Genomic DNA, 21,169 nt, shown 5'->3' with positions numbered 1-21,169 from the left:
GTTTTACTTCCTTTAAAAAAAATATATATATATATATATATAATTTTATTTTTATTTTTTTTGGAGATCTGTAATGAATATATGAATTTGAAAAGAAAAAAAAAATATATATATATATATATTTCATATTAATATATTCATTACAGATCTCCAAAAGTTCCCCTTATATATAACTGCATATAAACCATAAACCTGCTTATAGGCAAGACTATGTCTTTAAATATCCCCCCCTCCCACACCCCCGCAAAATGTTTTTTTTTTAAAAGAATATCATGCTATTTAAGAAACTAAAAAAATCATTGCCTTTTATGGGCATTTATTAACTATGAGCTTTAAAGATTAAGTTTATTTTTGTCTTAGAACTAAACCAATGCACCATGTCCTGTGTGTGAAGCATTTGTTGAGTCATTGAGCGATCAGCATGATTTAATTTTTTGGACAGCTGTCTGGCCACCTCCCTGGTGTGCGTTAAAATATGTGAATGTGTGCATCTTTGCGTGTCTGTGTTTTGAGCCAGATATAAGTGTTATATTTCTTATGTCTCTGACATCCATTACACATGATTGCAAGTGATAAGTTCTTAGTCACATTGAGGGATGATTAAGCGTTTTACTTGTTTTAACTCGTCTTAGGCAGAAGCTGTAGATTGAGTTTGTATTGCCTGTAATGCTACAAACCTGCATTCCCACATCACCTTGGGGCACATGCGTACAATGACAAACACACAAACACCCTAATACATCCAGCGGTATGTCTGTGCGTGGGGAAATTTAATGTGATGTTGATTGCTCAGAGCCAACAGTGCGTTACTGCTTGCACCCGTAAAAGGAATAGTTCACAAAAAATGGAAATTCTGTTTTGAAAATTTCATATTTTGAAAAATGTTTCAGTGTTTTTTTTGTCAATGAAAGTCAAGCAGTCCAATGTTGCTTTGACCGCAGTGACTTTTATAATATGGACAAAAACAGTTCAAAAATATTATTCAAAATATTCTCTTTTGTGTTCAGCAGAAGAAAGACAGTCATATAGGTTTGGAATGACATGAGGGTGAGTAAAAATAACAGAATTTACTTTTTTGTGTGAACTATCATTTAAGGGCCTAAATATCAAAGAACTGCATGGAGGAAGTTAGTGTGCATGTGAGATGCTGTACAGTAAAACTGAGCAAAAGCTTTAAGCCTTTAAAATGGTTCTCCTCTTGGTTTTGTAAAACAACTCTGTCATTAAACACATTTCCTATCTCTTTATCTCTTACTAAGCATTAGGTGACAAGTGAGGCTGAGTGATTTTGGCAGGTGAAAACCCATAAAACCTACAGCAGGAAGTGTTCTGTCTCTTGTCTGAAGAGGGTGTGTTGCAGCCAGGGGAACAGAAGAAGAGATGGGCAGACAGGTATGTGAAGACTGGAATGTTCATTTCAGTCACACCTGGGATGAACACACCTACCAAACATGGCCTTTCCCTTTTCATTGGCTGATTTGATCAGGACTAACAGTGCAAACAACAAATAAACACCCTCTTTTGGCCGCTGAAGGGGTTTGACCTATGATCCCCAAATGTGAACGAATAGCATGTCAAGGTTGACGTGCAGATAGGTGGGGTGGAGAGGAAATAAAACTCATCTGTGGGGTGTGTCTCCACAGTGGCATACGTACAGACTGTGAGGCTGTGCTATACCATGCAAACCTCCTGCCTCAAAACGATGGTTTGTGGAAGACGGACTTAGACTCATCCTGGTCGAAAGCTACTGGAAAAATCACAGATGTCTTCTTCCCGCCCGGACCTGGTAATCTCAGCTGCAGCTACCTACTGAATATGGGGAGACATGTCATGAAGACTCATTTGATGTTCCTTTGGCTAAAAGAATAAAGCTGGACAGAGCAGGTGGGAGCTTGTGCCTGAGTTTTGTATGGAAGCAATGGGAGTTCTCAATAGGACTGTTGAGTATATGTACAAATGGTCGCTCACATCTCCTTATCACTTTTCCAGCCCAGCTAAAGATGCTGAATCTGTTGGACGGAGAACTGATAAGGGCATGTGGCTGACACATACAGCTTTGTACCCGCTGGGCACTCAGGTCAGGGTGCGTTGGTGATTGCACATTTGTGAATGTTAGTGACTTAATAACTGATAGTTGTTAATATGTTTAAATCAGTATTATTTTTAAATGTTTACTAAATCATATATGATATACTTTATTTTTTTCCAGATACTGCTGAAGCTGCATAATTTACTCATTTCATGTCATATCTTTATATATATATATATATATATATATATATATATAACAATCATGTTTGAGTTTTGTACATCTAAATTATAGCCCCAAAGAGAATTAATTTTAATCATGTATTCATTAATGTGACCATAAATTAAATATTTTATAATAGTGATTCCAAAATGCAGGTTTTATGTACAGTATATCTCTGTGTAAACTTGACATTGTACTTTCAATCTGTTTTGGCTTTACCAAATATAGAATATTAATCGCCCCAAGTTAGAAGTAGTTTTTAGATTGAGGAACTTTGCAAATTGGTAAAGTATTTGTTACTCTTCTTAATACAGACTTGATTATCATTTGATGACAATCATGCTTGTCACTTAATGAAAACAATATCAAAGTGTAATGTTTTAAATGTGCTTATTTACAATGAGATTTCAAACAAACTGTTTATGTAAGGGAATTTTAAAAACTCAAAATGTATTCCAAAATCCTGCTCATGTTGTGCTACAGCTTTTATAAAATGCTCTTTACCTTTACCATAAACTCATTTTATAGAGGGTAATGATTCATTGTCTTTATTTCATTATTCAAAAATAGGCTTTATTGAAATGTTAACCTAAATTCATATTACACAATTTTATTGTGATACATGGTAACAAACTACATAAGTACTAACAATGAAATCTATTTTTAAAAGGTAGATTAAATGTCTAATTATGCTATGCACAATGGCTAATGGCATTACAGTATATAACATCTCACTAATTATTTAATGCTGAAATTCACACTTCATATTGCAGTTCATCTTATTGCATAGGCACTTTGTTACAGAGCCAGCCTCATCCTGCACACCGAAACACTACTTTGCTACATTCTTAAACTGGCTCTCAGTACTTTATATAAAGTAGCAGATTTAATAGTCTGCAAATTTGAAATGTACAATCTACACAGGAAATGTGACAAACTGATTTTTAAATGAAGAGAGTGATTTTCACGGGGCAAGGTCTTGTCTCAAGCCAGGCCCACCATAGAAGCACTGAGATCCCACAGTCTGCGGGCTGCAGTATCATCTCTACCCTGAGGAGCTGCCTCTTTGGGTGCACAATCACTGTAAAACCACCAAAAGAGAAATTAACCACAGCCTGAAATTATCATAATTGAACAGCAATGGTCTGAGAACACTATGTGAAAAAGTGGTGAAAACAGTTTATGTTTTCATTTTGAACTTATTAAATGACGATGGCATCCATTGTAAAACAAAGATCGCTGTCACAAGTTTGTCATCAACGTGCTACAATTTGGTGGCAGTATATTATGTCATGGGAGAGGTGATACATATTTAATAATTCTAACTTTGGAAAGTTTGTGTACACCTCTCATAGGCCTTGATGAGCAAAATCTTACTATATTACATTTAACACATGTGATAGAAAAAGCTACTGACCTGTAGTAAAGTCCGCTAGTATTCTGCAGACTCTCATTCACTGAGCAGTAGATGGTGGTCTGCGCACCCTGCCAAGGGGTTTTGACAAAGAAAAAAAAGGGCAAGAACAAAAGCCTTTTCCATAGAGGCAGAGCGGGGAGAAAGTGTCGGCCCAGCTCAGTATGGATCACCCCAGGATGAAGAGCGTAAGTTGTCACTTCTGTGCCTGAATGATATAAAGGGAGAGAGTTTGAAAGCAGCGTGTTTGAGAGTGTGCATGTGTGTAGATGTGACATTGTGATGTTTCAATACTGTAAGAGTGAGAAAGTTTTCATGATAGACCTTAGTCAGGGTAGCGCCATATTTAATTTTTGACAGGAATGACAACAAGGCTGTGAGGGATAGGCTGTGAAGTACAGCGCATTCAATGGACTGTACTGTTGTTTAACAGTATGCCAAATGTTTAGCTGATCAAACGTCTTTCAGAAAAAAAAAAACTTCATATATAAATAATCTATTAAACAGTTCTGAGTTTGTGAGTTGTGAAAATGATATGATCTAGGACATTTATACAGTACAGTCTCATTTTTCAGACCTTACAGTCTCATTTTTATCCACGTTAAATTCAATATAGCATCTAACCTGTTTCAGGTCTATAGTTTACCTTTCAGTCTGACAGCTAGTTCCCGGGTAAACAGAACATTTGCCAGCTTGCTCTGTTGATAACTTGTGTGTGCATCATAGTTTTTCTCCAGGTTTATATCATCAAAATGAATCTTGCCTGTCCAACAGAAAATCATTTGAAATATTATAAGGAATCCAAATACTGAATGTTCCTCATAAACACTTTAAACGTGTTTACATTGTAAATGATACATATAATACATTACAATCAGAATTATGTATTTTTTATGTGTTTATGTATATTTTATGCCCTACAGTGTTTAAACACTATAACTGTCATTTTGTCAAAACAGAGCATCTTGTCAGGGAACTGGATAAGGAGTACAATCACTGCTTGCAATAATTTAGAAAATTCAGTGTTTCGTTATGACTAATTCACACATAAAAACATATGGGCCTCCACACCTGTCTCATGGGCCAGGCTGGAAACATTGACAACACGGCTGGGTGCTGATTTCTTCAACAAGTCCAGAAGTAAGTTGGTAAGCAGGAAATGACCCAGGTGGTTCACACCAAACTGCATCTCAAAGCCATCTTCTGTATTCCACTGTGGACACATCATTATCCCTGTTCACAGAAAGAAAAAAAAATGCAAATAAATATATAAATACATATTGTTTAAATATATTTCATTTAAATAAATATATATCAACCATGTGTTCATGCGTTATAATCTGGCTGACATTCCTTACCAGCATTATTAATGAGAAGATCCAGTCTCTCCTCAGTCTGCTGTACATCTTTGGCCAGAGCTCGGACAGACTGCAAGGAGGCCAGATCCAGCATCTTCACAATCACATTGCCATTTCCACTCCTCTTCCTGACCTCATCTGCTGCTCTGTTGGCTCTGCCCATGTCTCTGCAAGCCAGGATCACCCTTGCACCTGAACAATGGAGGTTTATGAACTTGTTATGACCAACCATCAAGCCTTCAACAAATACAACAGTACTACAAGGCTCTTATGCATGATCTTGGTGATGACAGACGTTTCTAACCATGAAGGTGCGTCATTAGCCTAAGAATTACAAACTGGGCCATGTTAGTTTGGGTTGATAAGTGATGGACTGCATAATTAAACCCGTTTCATCATCCCCAATGTGGATTTATCATCCTTTCGGTATAAATATCAATTAAGTTAGTAATATAGAGCCTCCATAAATCATCTAACCAGCCTGTTTGTGAAATGCTAGAACAGAATTTCCATCTGCATTGCTATTAGGGACATTGATGTGATGCTCATTTGGTGTCTGGATCTTCTTCTTCTTCTTTTTTTTTTTTTTTTAAATATTGAACATGTTATAAAACTCACTTTTGTGGAGTTTAACATCAGATATGCCTAAGTGGTGTAACTGTCTAGAGATTGCAAAAAAACAACAACAAAAAAAAACAAATTAAGTTTTTTTTTTTTTTTTTTGTCATTAAGTCGTTTTAATATCACATACTTTTTAGTGAAAATCTGATGGACTAACCCCATAACGTGTTTTCAAACTTGATTTAAGAGGCTATGATTTTTATCATCTTGGACATCCCTATAATACATTAATATCACAAAATAGGCTTGCTACTATATATACTCCTGATATAATGCTAGTTCAACCAGTACTTTAAAATAACATCTTTAGAGCTGCATTAAAATGAACTGACCTCTCTTGGCCATGTCCACCGCTGTCTCTTTACCGATACCAGTGTTGGCTCCCGTTATCAGAACAGTTTTGCCGTCCAAGCGGGCTTTGCTGCGACAGACTCCCCCAGCCAGCCATCTCCGCAGAACAAAGATCCCGACACCTACCGGTACAGGTGCAACATTACTCCAGCATCATTACTAGGGCTGTTCGATTCGAGATTTTTGGAATCGAGTCCGATTCCGATTCCTGGTTCTGGAATCGATTCCTCACTGTTGTTTTCTATTCTTTTTTGATTTTTTTTTTAGATTGAAGGAATCTATAATCTCACCATGACTGCAGGATAAAGGTCGTAGAAAGTATCCTTCTCATAACATGAAGCTTTATTTGTAAAAAAAAAAAATACTTTTTTGAGAACCTTGGTTAATCGCATAGGATTACTCATTTCTCCCATTGTTGCGAATGTAAACATAACCTTGTACTCATCCTCCGTCCGCATTGTTTTACTCCTTCCTCCTTCTCCCCCGATTTCTTCCGAATCTGAGCCTCTATCTTTCCGTTTCTGAGATGTCAGCTCTACCTGATTCCACTCTCCACAATTCAAATCTGCAAAATCATCTTCTTCTTCTATGCTACTTCCGTCATTCTCTTCATTCACACCACAGTCGTCGCCAAACCCGCCACGGCGTCTTTCCTTCGCCATGACGCCTTCGCCCACTAACGTTGCACAGGAAAAGTGTACTTACTTCGGTGTAAACAGAGTGGAGAACGTGCTCCAGTCTCGAATTTCAAAATAAAGTCCGATTGTTGACTGTAAAAATGCGGCTGTGGAATACGCAGAAACAACATTCATCAGTAGTTTCATAATAAATGTTTACTGTTAAGGGGTGTTGGCTTACAGTCTGACTTATCTGCGATAAAATAGACTGACAGAGGTGCCCCTGGCCTTTATTTTAAGACCAGGATATCATATAGAGTGGTGGGTAGAAAAAAATACACTGTCAACTTAATCAAAGTAAATATTTTCCATGTTTGTTTTTGTCACACAGGATACGGGATTTTATGCATGAAAATATAGTCTTTATTAGAAAAAAGTCCCATATGCAATCATATTTGCGGATCCTAAAATGTTTGAAAACACGTGCCTTAGTAAGTACTGACAAAACTGTCCGTGGCACAGTGCCACTTACATTGTCTTTATAAGGTCATTGTATTTGTGTTTGGTTGTGTATTTCATGAGACTTTCTATTCAGGCGAGAGAATGAAACGTGGAAGAGCACGTGCTTGTGTACATAACCTTGTGCTACATGCCAAAGTTTAAGGATCTAGATCATTTTTCTTTTTAGTCAATGAAAAAATAACAGAGTGATTAGAAAGGGCAACCTTTTAAAGACTGTGTGTGTGTGTGGAAAATCAAATATTTAGGATCACAATAAGCAAGTGTCAATTTGTTGTTGTTTGGTTATTCAACATTAAACAAATAATATTTCAGAAATCATAGCGAAAAGGTGAAAGACAAAATATAAATACGAAGATTCCCTTTAAGACTTCAACTTGTAAAGTAAACTAGGCTAATAAGTGTTCAAGGATATAGTTTTTGTTAAATTGCCTTTTGTGTCCAGATTACACTTCATGTACCGCAGTTTTTGACTCTACACTCCATAGAGCTATCAGATTATTAAAACGTTTACCAATAAAGTGTAGACCACCTAGTGTATGTACTGGAAACCGCTTTGTTTGGTCCAGTGCTTAATTTGTAAATTAAACATGGCCAGATCCAAATCAGCAGTTAAAAGGGGCCGGGACCGACCCTTGCCTTGTCCAAATACCCACACATGTGGTCTTGGCCACTTGAGAGCACGTGCGCGCGACAGAAAGTAAGTGCGCAAGACGCGAGAGGTCACGGAAACCTTTCCAATGTAAGTTAAAGATTATTAATAATAATAATAACAAGATATTACATATAATTAGTAAAACAAAGTGCTACACATTTTATTGCTGCAAAGATTAGTATATTTATTTTTGTACAACATTTGCAACTGCTTTTTATCACTTAATTAAATTGTGTCACCTATTATAGGGACTAGCCTACTGAGTAGACATTTAGAAGTTGATTTTAAAATGCAAAGTATTGGAAATAATAATACAACTCTGTAAACACTTGTGTTTTTACAACACTAGTGTGTCCCATCTAAGAGCATCGTTCACAAGTTTCTGCATGGACCTAACTATACAGCCTAGGTTTTCAAACCCTGGGTCAAAAATTGGTCGCCAGGATGATTTAATATATGTAAGTTACATTAAAAATAACAAAATTCGTTTCCATAAAAATAAAATACAATCATAATCTAAATACAAAAGGTATGCATATGCGAAATATATCTGAAATAAATAATTAACAGATATAAAACAGATGTGAGGCTCGGCGATCCGCAAACAAGTTCACGGAAAGGAAACCAGAACCGAGATGACAGAACGCGCATCCTGTTTGTTTGCTTAAATACAAAAACACAAATGTTCTTTTTATTGCGAGCTGTGCAAAAATAAAAGTAAACATTTGCATTTAGTAATTTAGCAGACGCTTTTATCCAAAGCGACTTCCAAATGAGGACAATGGAAGCAATCAAAATCAACTAAAGAACAACGATACGCAAGTGCTATAAGAAATCTCAGCTTAACGTAGTACACGAAGCAAGGTATTTTTTTTAATTACATAGGCCTAATAAATAAAAAGAAAACACATAGAATAGAAAGTGTTAGATTCCTTTTTTGCTTTTGTTAATTGTATAATAAATAAAAAAAAAATAAATATATAGAATACAAAAAGAATAGAGAAGCTAGTGTTAGTTTTTTTTTTTTTTTAACTCTTTGCGGGTTGTTTGATCGCGCCGGCGCCAGAACTTAAAAGCTAAACTTAGGCTATAAACGAACTACACCACGGTCGCTCGCCTTCAGCGTCACCACCACCAGGCTTCCCACAACTTTTTCAAACTTATTTTTAACGTGTTCAGTATGAAGACATATGAAAGCACGTATTCCGTACATTTTGAAATAAGGTGCATTAAAAGTCAATAAATCCTTATTCATTAATATTAATATTTTAATTAAAAACGTGTCTCCACCTACTATTCAATTACATTTTAGTGCATTTAATCTATTAAATAACAGCAGAGTGAGCGCGTTTTTTGGATATGGTAAGATTAAACTTATTTCAGTGAATAAAGTACCACATTTCAGCTATCATTTTGTTAGGATGGGTACACAAAATGTTATTTTATCCTTGCTTCTAGGAAATCCTCATATGCTTTCTAACAGCTTCATGTGGCCGTAAACATTTAAATTTAATGTGGCTTTAAGCACTATGCATCGTTAAAGTTTCACTTTCCCCATGACTAAGCCGGTAAATGTGGTGTTTACATGGAGTAAACGTAATATGAGTTTACCTTATGGTACAAACCCAGAGTCTCCGCATCAGCGGGGAAGCGATAAAACCAGCATCTTTTATCCGAAGACTTGTGTTGCATTTCGGGGCAAAACAAAAAAAACATCGTCGACCAACAATATAAAATGCGGGAAACTATTAATTGGTTATTCTACAATTAATTGTATTACAAATTATACTACGACTGGAAAATACTGTAAACTGATAAACTGTTCGGCGTGAAGACGTTATATGTCTCCGACAGCGCCTGTAGTCCCATTTAGCAACTTGTTAGCAACCATCTTTTTAAAGAAACGTAACAGTATAAAAAAATTCACGAGTGGGGTGTAACTGGTGTGTTTTATGTCGTAGAATAAAACGTGAAAGTATCTTGAGCCTGTGTGAACCACGGACCTTATTTTAGGGATTTAACCAAAATCCCATTCAAAAAACCCATTGACTCTGGGACGATGGAACCGGAAGTGCTAAAATGCTAACCATCGTGCACTGCCATCTACTGGTAACTGTCCACAGTGCACGGACACCTCAGCAAGGAACATGAATAGAATTAATGCAATAACGTTACCTTATAACACGTGCAATATATTACAAGATGCTACTTTTGGTATTATTTCGCATGATCGGATCATCATTTTTAATTAAAAAACCTGTCTGTTGCCTCTGGATAAATCCTTGACTTGTAATTTCGGAAATAATCTTTATTTTGAAAAGGGGCAAATAACCCGGAAGTATCCTGTCCTCCTGCCACGTCAGTGGTGTTTAGCTTGAAGCTGTCAAGTGCCTGAGAAGGTTCAGCAAATCAGCTGTAGCTCAACGGAGGAGACTTTCTGTGAATTTTAAATAATAATTTCATTTTTTCCCCCAAATAAACACCATGAGATACCCTTTTATTTTAATTTTGGCTGTGTATATAGCCGTTGCAAATGCCACCGAATTAACTTTTGAATTGCCCGATAACGAGAAACAATGCTTTTACGAGGACCTAGAGCAAGGAGCAAAGTTTGATGTAGACTTTCAGGTAATTGTGCCGACAGCTGCTTTTAACAAAACTTGCTTGTGGATTATTTATTTATTTATTTTATTTATTTATTTTTTGCAGTGTTGGTGGATTATTTATCTTTTGCTTTCCAAGTTGTTGAATATTTTCCAGTTGTATGGAGCACAAACAGAGATCACCATGGTTTTCTGGTTTAAGAACCTGTTAAACTTTGTTCAACACTGATAAAACATTGTTAAACAATTGAAAATACCATGTATGCCATATTCCTAATATCAGTACTTTTCTTTCCATACAGGTTATTGCTGGAGGAAACTATGATGTTGACTGTTTTGTGACAGATCCACTGAATAATCTGCTGTATCAAGAACGAAAAAAGCAATATGACAGCTTTTCCCATACAACAACCATGAAGGGAGTGTACAAGGTCTGCTTTAGCAATGAGTTCTCAACCTTCTCTCACAAAACTGTTTATCTGGACTTCAGAACTGGAGAGGATGACAGATTAATGCCTGACATGAACAGAGTAACAGCTCTCACACAGGTGAGAAACACAAACAGCATGCAATCATACATAGCATGCACTGTGCATATATGCATTTGATGTGAACCTCTGAATAAATCATGCAGATGGAGTCAGCCTGCCTGTCTATCCATGAGATCCTGAAAGTGGTTTCAGACTCTCAGACTTGGTATCGTCTTCGGGAGGCTCAGGACCGTATCAGGGCTGAAGACCTGAGTGAACGTGTGCACTTTTGGTCCATTGGGGAGACCATCATCCTGTTTGTGGTCTGTATTGGCCAGGTGCTTATGCTTAAGAGTTTCTTCAATGAGAAGAAAGCCAATGTTGCCACCAGCACATAGACCTAGGTTTCTAGTCTGCCATCTTCTCTCCATTAATCAGCTGATTAATCAGTCTGATCCTCTTAAAACAAGCTTGACTGATGCCTACAACCAACCAAAAATTACCTCTGTCAAACAAAATGCCTTAATTATAGAGTAATGCACTAAAATGCTATGCAGAGTTCAATATCTTGTGTAGTATATTCAAATTGGCCTCTATGTACATTACTCACAATTGCAGTAATAGAAACTGACCTGCTGCACCATTATTCTGGCATCTCTTAATGTTTTTTGTTTGTACTAATGGTGTTTTGTGAAATTTCTACTTTGTCCACTTTAAATATGTGCACTTTAAATGCATATGTCTTAACATACACTTTATTTAGAAAAGGAAGAATAGTTTTGGTGGTTTGTGTTTTGGTAATTATGTCAATATAATAATGAATGACTGTATTGAACCTATGTTTTTCTGTTTAGCAAAGCCCTTCTTTGTTTATCCCACATTCAAAAGGGAAAAATCCATGGTGAATAATTTATGTATGTAGATATATCTGGCAAAAAATGAAATGGTTATTTAAAAATGTATAATTTTCTTTTTAATTATAAATCCTGTCACACCATTACTGTTTTTTTCTCAACTCTTAAGTTACTTTGAGGATATGGAACAAGGGCTTGCACATATTTTTTTGACTCTAACTGAAACATCTACTTAATGTGCAATTCAAAAGCTGTTTTATAGGCACATTACATGTTCTTTGGATATTTGTTACAACCATATCTTATTTTGTATACCTCAGCACAGGAAGACGAATTGATTTGTGACATCTATTGATTTATTGTGTAATTAATACCATAAATTGAGTTGTTTATACTCCTGCCTTGTGTTAATTGACTAATTAAAAAACAAAGTTTCGAATTGATTTTATGAGTCATCATAATATCATAATCACAGACATAGGCTTATCAAAGCGATGGATAAGAAGATGCCAACTTGATGCCAAGTAGAGCAGCGTTTGCATTTGAAATAAGCCTTTCACCAACATGGAATACTGTTATATATTTATTTAAGCTGGTGATTTTGAGAAATATTTTGAGACATCATTCATTCCGGAGGGGGGGGGGAATGTATCAGAAAATAATATAATAAGTTTTAATCAGAAAATACCTCTTTTGCACAAGACCCTCATAACTGTTGACACCAACAATGTAAATGTAAAATAAACTTTAATTCTCTTTTATTTTCTCAACGTTGTGTGCTATCATGGTGTTCTTTCTCAGATTTTTAATAAGTGCTAATGATTCTCCAGAAAACAAATCTATCTCCATCTAAACAGTTATGTACATCGACTCTCACTGCCTTCCAGTTTATGAATACATTCCGCCTCAGCCCTCCCCAGAAATAATGCATGAATATGGATGGGCTGTTGTGCCTGAGTCTATTCAGTGCATTGGACTACCTCCAACGTTGGCATAAAACCACCAACGGCAGAGGAGACCACACCGTCCAGTCCAAAGGATAATGATGGGGAGCAATGACTCAAAAGGGCTTCTGAACACCGAAAAGGGTCTGTCTGGCATGTCTGCAGTGAGTGACATGTTGCGCTCGTCCTAAACGCTCGTGCGTCTGTACTGACTGGCCAAAATGTTGAGCCGACTGATGAGTGGCAGCGAGCGGAGTCTTGACAGGGAATTCAGCTGTACGGTGCGACTGTTGGACGACTCGGAATACACTTGTACGGTTCAGGTCAGTATTAACATGTTTTCATCATCACAAGCGGGTGATCCCCGGACACACGTGTCTTAATGCTCGAGCTGCTGATGCTGCGCATTCAGACGGGAAAATCCGCGAGCATCTGTCCGAATCTGGACACTACACAAGAGCTGCAATGCGTAATGGCTAATTAACGTGTCACGAAATTTCCTTTGGCTTACTTGATTAGTGAATCAGCGCTATGTTTGGTGACCCGTCTGTTGCCTTTAGAGAGCAGCGGGTCACCTGTCACGTAGAGCCTGCCGCCAGCCCGAGAGACCAGTCACATTCAGTGGGAAGAGACACTATAGTGGAAAGGTTTCATACATTAAATTGCCTCTCGGGGCGAAATATCCACGATAACAACTGCTGAAAGATTGTAGTAGCCTATGTGCCATACTGTAATGGTGATACAGTAGCTGTTGTGCTTCTTATTTGGCCACACATTGATACTACTACAAGCCACATCATTGTGCACATTCCCACACTCTTTCTTTATGCATTCAGAGACGATTTGTTTCTATTTGCCTAATGCAGCCCAAAAGCCTGGATGAAATATGAAATGATTTGTAAAATTGTTAATTAGAAAGTCATAAATGACTTGTATTGAACTGCATGATTATGCATTATTGCCTCATTATATTATATTTGAACAATTAAAAGGAAGGGTTGGGACACAGCAAAATCATCGGCTGAGTTCCCAAAATGAACAGTGGTTCCATTTTTTTCTTTTCTTTTTTGTCCACACAGTGGAGCTTGAACAGCAAGAGCAATGACAATGTCTCAGGTGCTATTTCAGTGTTAGGCATGTTTTTATTAATGAGCTCCCTCCATGGGCCAAATATTCACAGATGTTCAGGATCAGCAATAGCTGCTGAAAAAATTGCAGAAGCCTATATGCAATACTGTGGTGTTAAAGCAGTAGCTGCTCTGGCTATAAAAGTTCAAATCTATCAGATCTTCAGTTAATGTGGATATTTCATTTTGACTGAGAGCACAAATGACACAACTGACATGCATTTTGGGCTAAATATTAAACAAATTAAGTTGATTATTACTTGTAAATAACAGGAACAGTCTTTCTAGTACAACTTCCTTGCATCTTTACAACATACATATAATACAAGGGTAGATTGTAGCAGTTATTGTTTGTGTATAATTTACCATGTTCAAAAAAAAAAAAAAGGTACTGGTAATTTTCTTTTGGTAATTGCTACATTTCCTTTAACCCGAAACCACAACACAGTGTAATGTGTAATTCAGATTACTGGTAAAACACCTATGAACAATCAATATAGAAAATTCCTTCATATTAACAGTATATTGGGCCATATTTTTATGAACCGAAGAGTGTATTAAGTATATATAATATAGGGAAATATCAGTAGGGTCATGTATATGAAACAGCATTTTGGTGTAACAGTTTAACATGGTTACATCAGCGAGTTACTGGATTTTGTGAGGATATTCAGAGTTTAGTTGAGGCCAAATTCTTGGCAACTGGAACAAAATATACCATCATTTTCAAAGACAAAAAGTTCACTGGTTTGAAATTTCGTAAGTGTGCTGTGTATAAGTTATTTCCACATGGGCTTTCACCACATGAAGCATTGATTCTCAGAACAGTGCATTTGCTGATGGTCTTCATTCATGGCACTAGTTGTGTGAGGTCATGTCTGTCGTGTGTCTGGGAATATCAACCTTAGATTGTGACATTCCTTTGTCCTTGGAATTCTGTGTGATGCTGTGGTCTCCATGGCAACAGGCTGATTCCATCATTGGTTCCCAGCTGCTCCTGCTCTCGTCAGACAGGATATGAGCACACGTGTGCACACGCACATACCCGTCTATAAAACAGGATTCATTCAAACATGGCGGGGGTATATTGCAAAGAGAGATAGTCTTCTCCTGTCCTTTCCTTTCTGTGTCCCACTTGGGATCGTCCTCTGTAACTGATTGATCAGGACAGTTGAGTTTGGTTAGTGATGAAATGCTTATTAGTGAAATATGGCCTCTCTGTTTTGAGAGACTGCTGACAGTGTTTGGCTCCTGGCAGTCACACATCTAGAGACCAGATATCTGAGACACTCACACATATACCTTCATTACAGCACTCACCTTTGTGTAGGTCAGCGATTGCCTCTCAGGTAGATTTCACTGCTTAATGTTTGGCCACACATAATACACGCCTGTCAAACAAAAGATGCCAACTATTCAGATAATCAAATTTTATATAACCCTCATCAATTTTTCCACTATAACATTGTTGACTTATCCTATCTGGGCTGCATTGTTCTAATTAGCATTTCAGAATCATAATTAACTTGATAAGAATGTAGCAGTTGTTGAAGGCATGTCCTCAAGGAAGGCACATCTTACTTGGTTTGCAGTGGCTCCTTTTCCTTCATATCTCACAGCTGCATGCATGATGATTTGCAGTTGTTCTCACGGGGGTGGCTTCTTCTTTTTCTATCATCACATTATCAATAACTTTAATCAAGTCCTTTGTAGAATGAAAACAATGGTATTATATTTTTCTCTTATTTTTCTCCCAGATGGTGTTGTATTTCATGGGGGAAAAAAGCTGTGATGTAATGAGGCTTGTGCCACACTAAAGATTGTGCTGTACACAATCTGTGCATTTATGAGTGATTGGAGATAGGGTTATTTATTGCAGGGCTTGTATCATTCTTTATCTCTCACTTCTGAATTGAAAAGAAGTGCCTATCAAGGACAAGCCAGATATCAGCAGACCCTCATTTGCATTCACAACACAAAAGCAGACAGTTATCAATAAAGTGCACAACTCCTCTTAGAACCTGGATATTTCTTTTCCACAGTATATATTAAGCATATACAATGTTTCAGGAGGGCCAGGTAATTTTAAGCTAATATCTATTCCAGTCCTATGTGACTGCCAGTACAGCATGAACAACAACTTAGTGCCATTCCAAATAAATAAATAAATTATATATTCTATTCTAATAATTATCAATTATTATTGTGCTGAAGTTATTGTACTGAAGAGTAGTAATTTAAATGGAAGGCTATTATAAACTCAACCTACTGTGTAATTTGTAAAATGACCGTGGGGTATGGCTAGTTCCTCTGCCTCATCGAATCAAACTCCTCAGTCAGTCATTCTAAATCAACACGACCTTAAACAATAGAAAGAATGAGAGAAAAACGTGTGACAAAATTCATTCTGCTCATGATAAAATATATAAAATCATTTCATGCATGTTATAGAGGCATGATATCATAATGTGCAGAATATATCAAAAGATTAAGAAAAGATTAAGAAATTTGTATTTATTTATTTTGGTTTATCTAAAAGTATTCAATGCAAATTCCTGTAGCTCAAACTGTAGAGGATAGCACTAGCAACACCAAGGTCACTGGTTCAATTCCCAGGAAATACATGAACTGATAAATTGTATAACTAAAATCTGTCAAATACATAAATGTGGATTAAATTCAGCTACTTATAATACTACATGTCTTGCATGGTTACAATATAAAGACAAGCCAGCATGAAGTCATGCAAATTTAAATCTCTTTGACTGTCAGACAATGTAAAGGTATTGTTCGCGTGCCTAATTTCATTTTCCAAGTCCTCTTCTCACACTCCCTGCAGCAGTGACAGTGCATGTCTTTCCGACTTTGTTCCTGTCTTGAGCTAATGTTACAAGACAAAGACAAACTAAGAAGTAGATAATCTGGGTCTCTTGTCCCCCACAATTTAGTGTGCTTGCCAGTACTTTATAGCTCATATAACTTTATAGTTTTTTTTTTTTATGTGATAAAAAACCTCACTGGTTTGCTTAGGTCCTCAGCTGAATATCAAATTGTTGGCACTATTTTGCTCCTGCTCAAATGCTGCCTGTAAGATGATCTTCAATATGCAACTAACAGATAAGATGATTAGATAAACCAGGGGTGAATTTATACTTGGAAAAATTGGAAAATTCGATTAAATACAACAGGATGTAAGTCATTCTGTGAAAACATGCTTTATATACTGTAGAAGTTGCTTACAGCCTAATCAAAGGATTTTACTTCAAAGCAATGAAATCTTTGTTTGTGTGAATAGTTAAATTTTTTTATATTTAATTTTATTTTTTTTGTATTTGAAGAGGTGAGTTTTTGTTCATGTTGCACTGGCCATGAGGACTGTTACCAATGCCATTGTAGAAATACTTGTCCCACCTGAGATGTCCTGCTTCCAGTAAAATAAAATATTTTATTCAAACTACTGATATGACTGAATTCATCCCATATAATTCATTAAATTTTTTTTTTAATATAGCGCTTTTCTAGGCACTCAAAGCGCTTTACATTGTCAGGGGGTATCTCCTCATCCACCACCAGTGTGCAGCATCCACCTGGATGATGCGACGGCAGCCATAGTGCGCCAGAAGGCCCACCACACACCAGCTTATTGGTGGAGAGGAGACAGAGTGATGAAGCCAGTCAGTAGATAAGGGGATGATATAGGTGTACATGTTTTGAAATACTGTACATTTTTCAATTTACCATAATTTACTTACCCTTGTATCATTCCAAACCATTTCTGCTGTGGAAAAAAAGAGATAAGTTTAAAAGAATGTTGATGTTGCTCTTTTTCATAAAATAAATGTATATATAAATGAATGAATGAATGAATATGAATAGTTCACCCAAAAATGAAAAATTCTGTCATCATTTACTCACCCTCAAATTGCTCCAAATCTGTATGAATTTCTTTTTTTTTCTGCTCAAAACAAAAAAAGATTCTCATACAGGTTTGGAACAACTTGTGAGTAAATGATGACAGAATTTTGATTTTGGGGGGGAACTATCCCTTTAAACACCAAAAATGTAATAGACTTTAAAGGACTAAATAGACTTCTGCTTAAGGTTACTATGTGGGTGAATTGAAACTGATCTCTCATGTTATACTAACCTGCTGCATTCTGAGAAATTAGGGGAATATGTTGCTGAGTAAATCTTGGCCATATGGCATAATTCCAAGATTTTGATACATGGTCCAGTGCAGCAGTCTAAATCATGATGTGGATGGTTTGGGGGTTTGCATATGAAGTATTTAACATGTAAAGTGTGTATGAGAGCAAGAGAGAGGGAAAGATTTCATTAAGAATATAGTCATCTCCTTACACTACTGCATTTAGTTGCCAGGCAGAGGAGAGCAAGCAATAACCAGACACTGCTTTTTACCAAGAGAACCACATGAACCATTTATAGACCTCTCTCGTTCTCTCTCTCTCACGCACACACACACACATACGTAAACAAATATACAAATTACACCTTTACATCTCACTAGATTTCCTGTCTCATAACTTATAATTTATTAATATTGTTTGTGATGCTGATATGGAGCTGATTTGAATATTTAAAAAGAGTGAATAGAGATCTGAGAACAAACTGAGATGACTAGTGTCAGACATTGCTTGTAGTTTCTGACATGAACTCTGCTTCCCTTCTAATCATATGCACACTTATAAAAAATAAACAAAATACTTGTCTGATTTTCCTGTTGCTGTGCATAAAATCTCCAGGTGTTTTTCACACCACCACCATGAGTCGTACTTGCATGTGCTGAACCGGGCAAATACTCTACATTAGTACTTATGATGTCTGATAAGCCAGTCTGCTAGTAACACATCTGTCTTTTTAGAATCCTGAAAGCTGCTGTTGTGACCCTGATACTTCACTTTCCTGAACTGCTTTTTGCAGATAATAATTATTTCAAAATCTGAATTTCCTCTATCACACAGCTCTAAAGCTTTCTAAGATGCCCTCAAAGTGCTGTGTGAATGTTAATATTTGATTGAGCTCTGATGTCTCCGGAGAGATTCTGAAATATTAAGCTCTCTCTGGAGCAAGAGACATTATGCTGGAACTTAAGCAGAAGTCAGACCACCCTCTCTCTTTAAATGTCCTCTGACTGCCACTGTAATTAATTATTGCCACCACCTGGGCTGGATGTATAAAACTGTTCAGCACTGTAACAAAATACCTCATTCAGCAATGATGTTTAGAGAGATGCATTCCACTAACAGCAAGACTGCGATCAGTGTGATCCATCCGAGGCAAATTAACCAATATATAAAAGATATATAAATATGTATAAAATATAAAAAGTATATTTTTATATATATATATATATATATATATATTAACTTAAACAATGCCCAAATGGTACTAAGGGGCCCAAAGTGTGCCAAGAAAAATGTGGCAAACAGTGAGTGAGTGAAGTGTGTGTGACGAATTTGTGCTCTGCATTTAACCCTTCTAAGTGCACACACACAGTAGTGAACACACACACAGCGTGAACACCCACCCGGAGCCGTGGGCAGCCATATTGCTGCGGCGCTTGGGGAGCAGTTAGGGTTTGGTGCCTTGCTCAAGGGTCTCACCTCAGTCGTGGAATTGAGGGTGGAAGAGAGCGCTAGTTATTCACTCCCCCCTCCGACAATTACTGCCAGACCTGAGACTTGAACTTGCAACCTTCGGGTTACAAGTCAGACTCTCTAACCATTAGGCCACGACTGACCCCGTGCATAGGTGCACAGTGCATAGGTATGCAAATTAGAATGCACCTTATTTCCTTACTTTGTATCTATTCCATCTATTCAGCTTTCATTTTCACAATAGTGCATCATCAAACCTGCTTGTGGTTAAGACCAAGGTTTTTCAAACTTTAGGGGGCCTAAAGTGGGTGCTAGGGGATCAATGAAAAAATTCAGAGAAAAAGGTACAAAATTAAAATATGAAAATAAATATAAATAATTAATAAAACCAGATACTTATAATAAAGTACTATAATAGATATATTAATATTTAAGAATTTGACATTTCTGTTTTATTCTCCTTAGTCTGTAATCATTATATATATATATATATATATATTTAGTAAGTGTAAATGAATGTGAAAATAACTGTTTGAATGAAAATATTAAAACACAAAGCAAAATGAAAATCAAACAATTTTTTGATAGTCTAACGCAGTACACAACCCCACAACACCAAGATTTCTTCTTCTTTTACCAGGACCACATCACTGCAGATTGATGGTGCACACTTTGGTCACCCACAACTATAATTCCAACAGTGATGTCCTTGATGAATTCCTGCTCAGAACCTGTGTGCTTTTGCATTTAACCCATCTAAGTGCACACACACAGTAGTGAACACACACACAGCGTGAACACACACCCGGAGCAGTGGGCAGCCATATTGCTGCGGCGCTTGGGGAGCAGTTAGGGTTTGGTGCCTTGCTCAAGGGTCTCACCTCAGTCGTGGAATTGAGGGTGGAAGAGAGCGCTAGTTATTCACTCCCCCCTCCGACAATTACTGCCAGACCTGAGACTTGAACTTGCAACCTTCGGGTTACAAGTCAGACTCTCTAACCATTAGGCCACGACTGACCCCGTGCATAGGTGCACAGTGCATAGGTATGCAAATTAGAATGCACCTTATTTCCTTACTTTGTATCTATTCCATCTATTCAGCTTTCATTTTCACAATAGTGCATCATCAAACCTGCTTGTGGTTAAGACCAAGGTTTTTCAAACTTTAGGGGGCCTAAAGTGGGTGCTAGGGGATCAATGAAAAAATTCAGAGAAAAAGGTACAAAATTAAAATATGAAAATAAATATAAATAATTAATAAAACCAGATACTTATAATAAAGTACTATAATAGATATATTAATATTTAAGAATTTGACATTTCTGTTTTATTCTCCTTAGTCTGTAATCATTTGATTAATGATTACTTTATTATATTTTATTTTTCTCTTCAGGTTTATACATCTTACAGCACACTAAAAAAGATACAGTGTCAATAAAGTACATTGTACACATTTCTAACATTCTTTTTTACTGTATAAATGAGTCTTGAATATATTAATATATGCACTGTAAAAATATACACTTAAAAAAGTAAGTAACCTGGTTGCCTTAAAATTTTGAGTTCATTAAAAACTAAGAATTTCAGTTATTGCAAAGATATTGATTTTGTTGTTTCAACTAATATTCTGTTCTAAGAATTAAAGATTGTTTTTGACAATGACAAAAGATTTTTGTTAACTAATTATCCTGGCATAACAGAGAGCACAAATAACCCATAATTTAAACATTCACATTATAACATTGCACTGTCTGAATATATATATAT

General features: G+C 36.6%; 3 protein-coding genes across 3 annotated transcripts in view; 2 read left to right on the top strand and 1 right to left on the bottom strand.

Moving 5' to 3' along the window:
• Window positions 1–2,271: 2,271 nt before the first annotated feature.
• LOC107741416 (retinol dehydrogenase 11-like) lies at window positions 2,272–6,066 on the bottom strand. Its single transcript, XM_016554137.1, has 6 exons — window positions 5,977–6,066; window positions 5,024–5,215; window positions 4,737–4,898; window positions 4,312–4,428; window positions 3,669–3,873; window positions 2,272–3,332 (listed from the first exon to the last, which is right to left on the bottom strand). The coding sequence occupies exons 1-6, from the start codon at window positions 5,987–5,989 to the stop codon at window positions 3,236–3,238; spliced, it is 786 nt and encodes a 261-aa protein (XP_016409623.1). The 5' UTR covers window positions 5,990–6,066; the 3' UTR covers window positions 2,272–3,235.
• A 4,053-nt stretch (window positions 6,067–10,119) lies between these two features.
• On the top strand, window positions 10,120–12,107 carry LOC107741415 (transmembrane emp24 domain-containing protein 3-like). The gene is made up of 3 exons (XM_016554136.1): window positions 10,120–10,414; window positions 10,692–10,937; window positions 11,024–12,107. The coding sequence occupies exons 1-3, from the start codon at window positions 10,271–10,273 to the stop codon at window positions 11,255–11,257; spliced, it is 624 nt and encodes a 207-aa protein (XP_016409622.1). The 5' UTR covers window positions 10,120–10,270; the 3' UTR covers window positions 11,258–12,107.
• A 600-nt stretch (window positions 12,108–12,707) lies between these two features.
• Window positions 12,708–21,169, top strand: part of LOC107741413 (FERM domain-containing protein 5-like) — a 27,157-nt gene continuing 18,695 nt past the window's right edge. Inside the window, exon 1 of the mRNA XM_016554135.1 lies at window positions 12,708–12,980. Coding sequence (XP_016409621.1) covers window positions 12,879–12,980 — 102 coding nt within the window. The 5' untranslated portion in view covers window positions 12,708–12,878. The remainder of the gene's footprint in view (window positions 12,981–21,169) is intronic.

The sequence above is a fragment of the Sinocyclocheilus rhinocerous genome, unplaced genomic scaffold, assembly GCF_001515625.1.
Source record: "Sinocyclocheilus rhinocerous isolate Xijiao unplaced genomic scaffold, SAMN03320098_v1.1 scaffold1007, whole genome shotgun sequence".
In the NCBI taxonomy this organism is placed as follows: domain Eukaryota; kingdom Metazoa; phylum Chordata; class Actinopteri; order Cypriniformes; family Cyprinidae; genus Sinocyclocheilus; species Sinocyclocheilus rhinocerous.
This window is presented reverse-complemented; position numbering and strand designations above follow the sequence as displayed.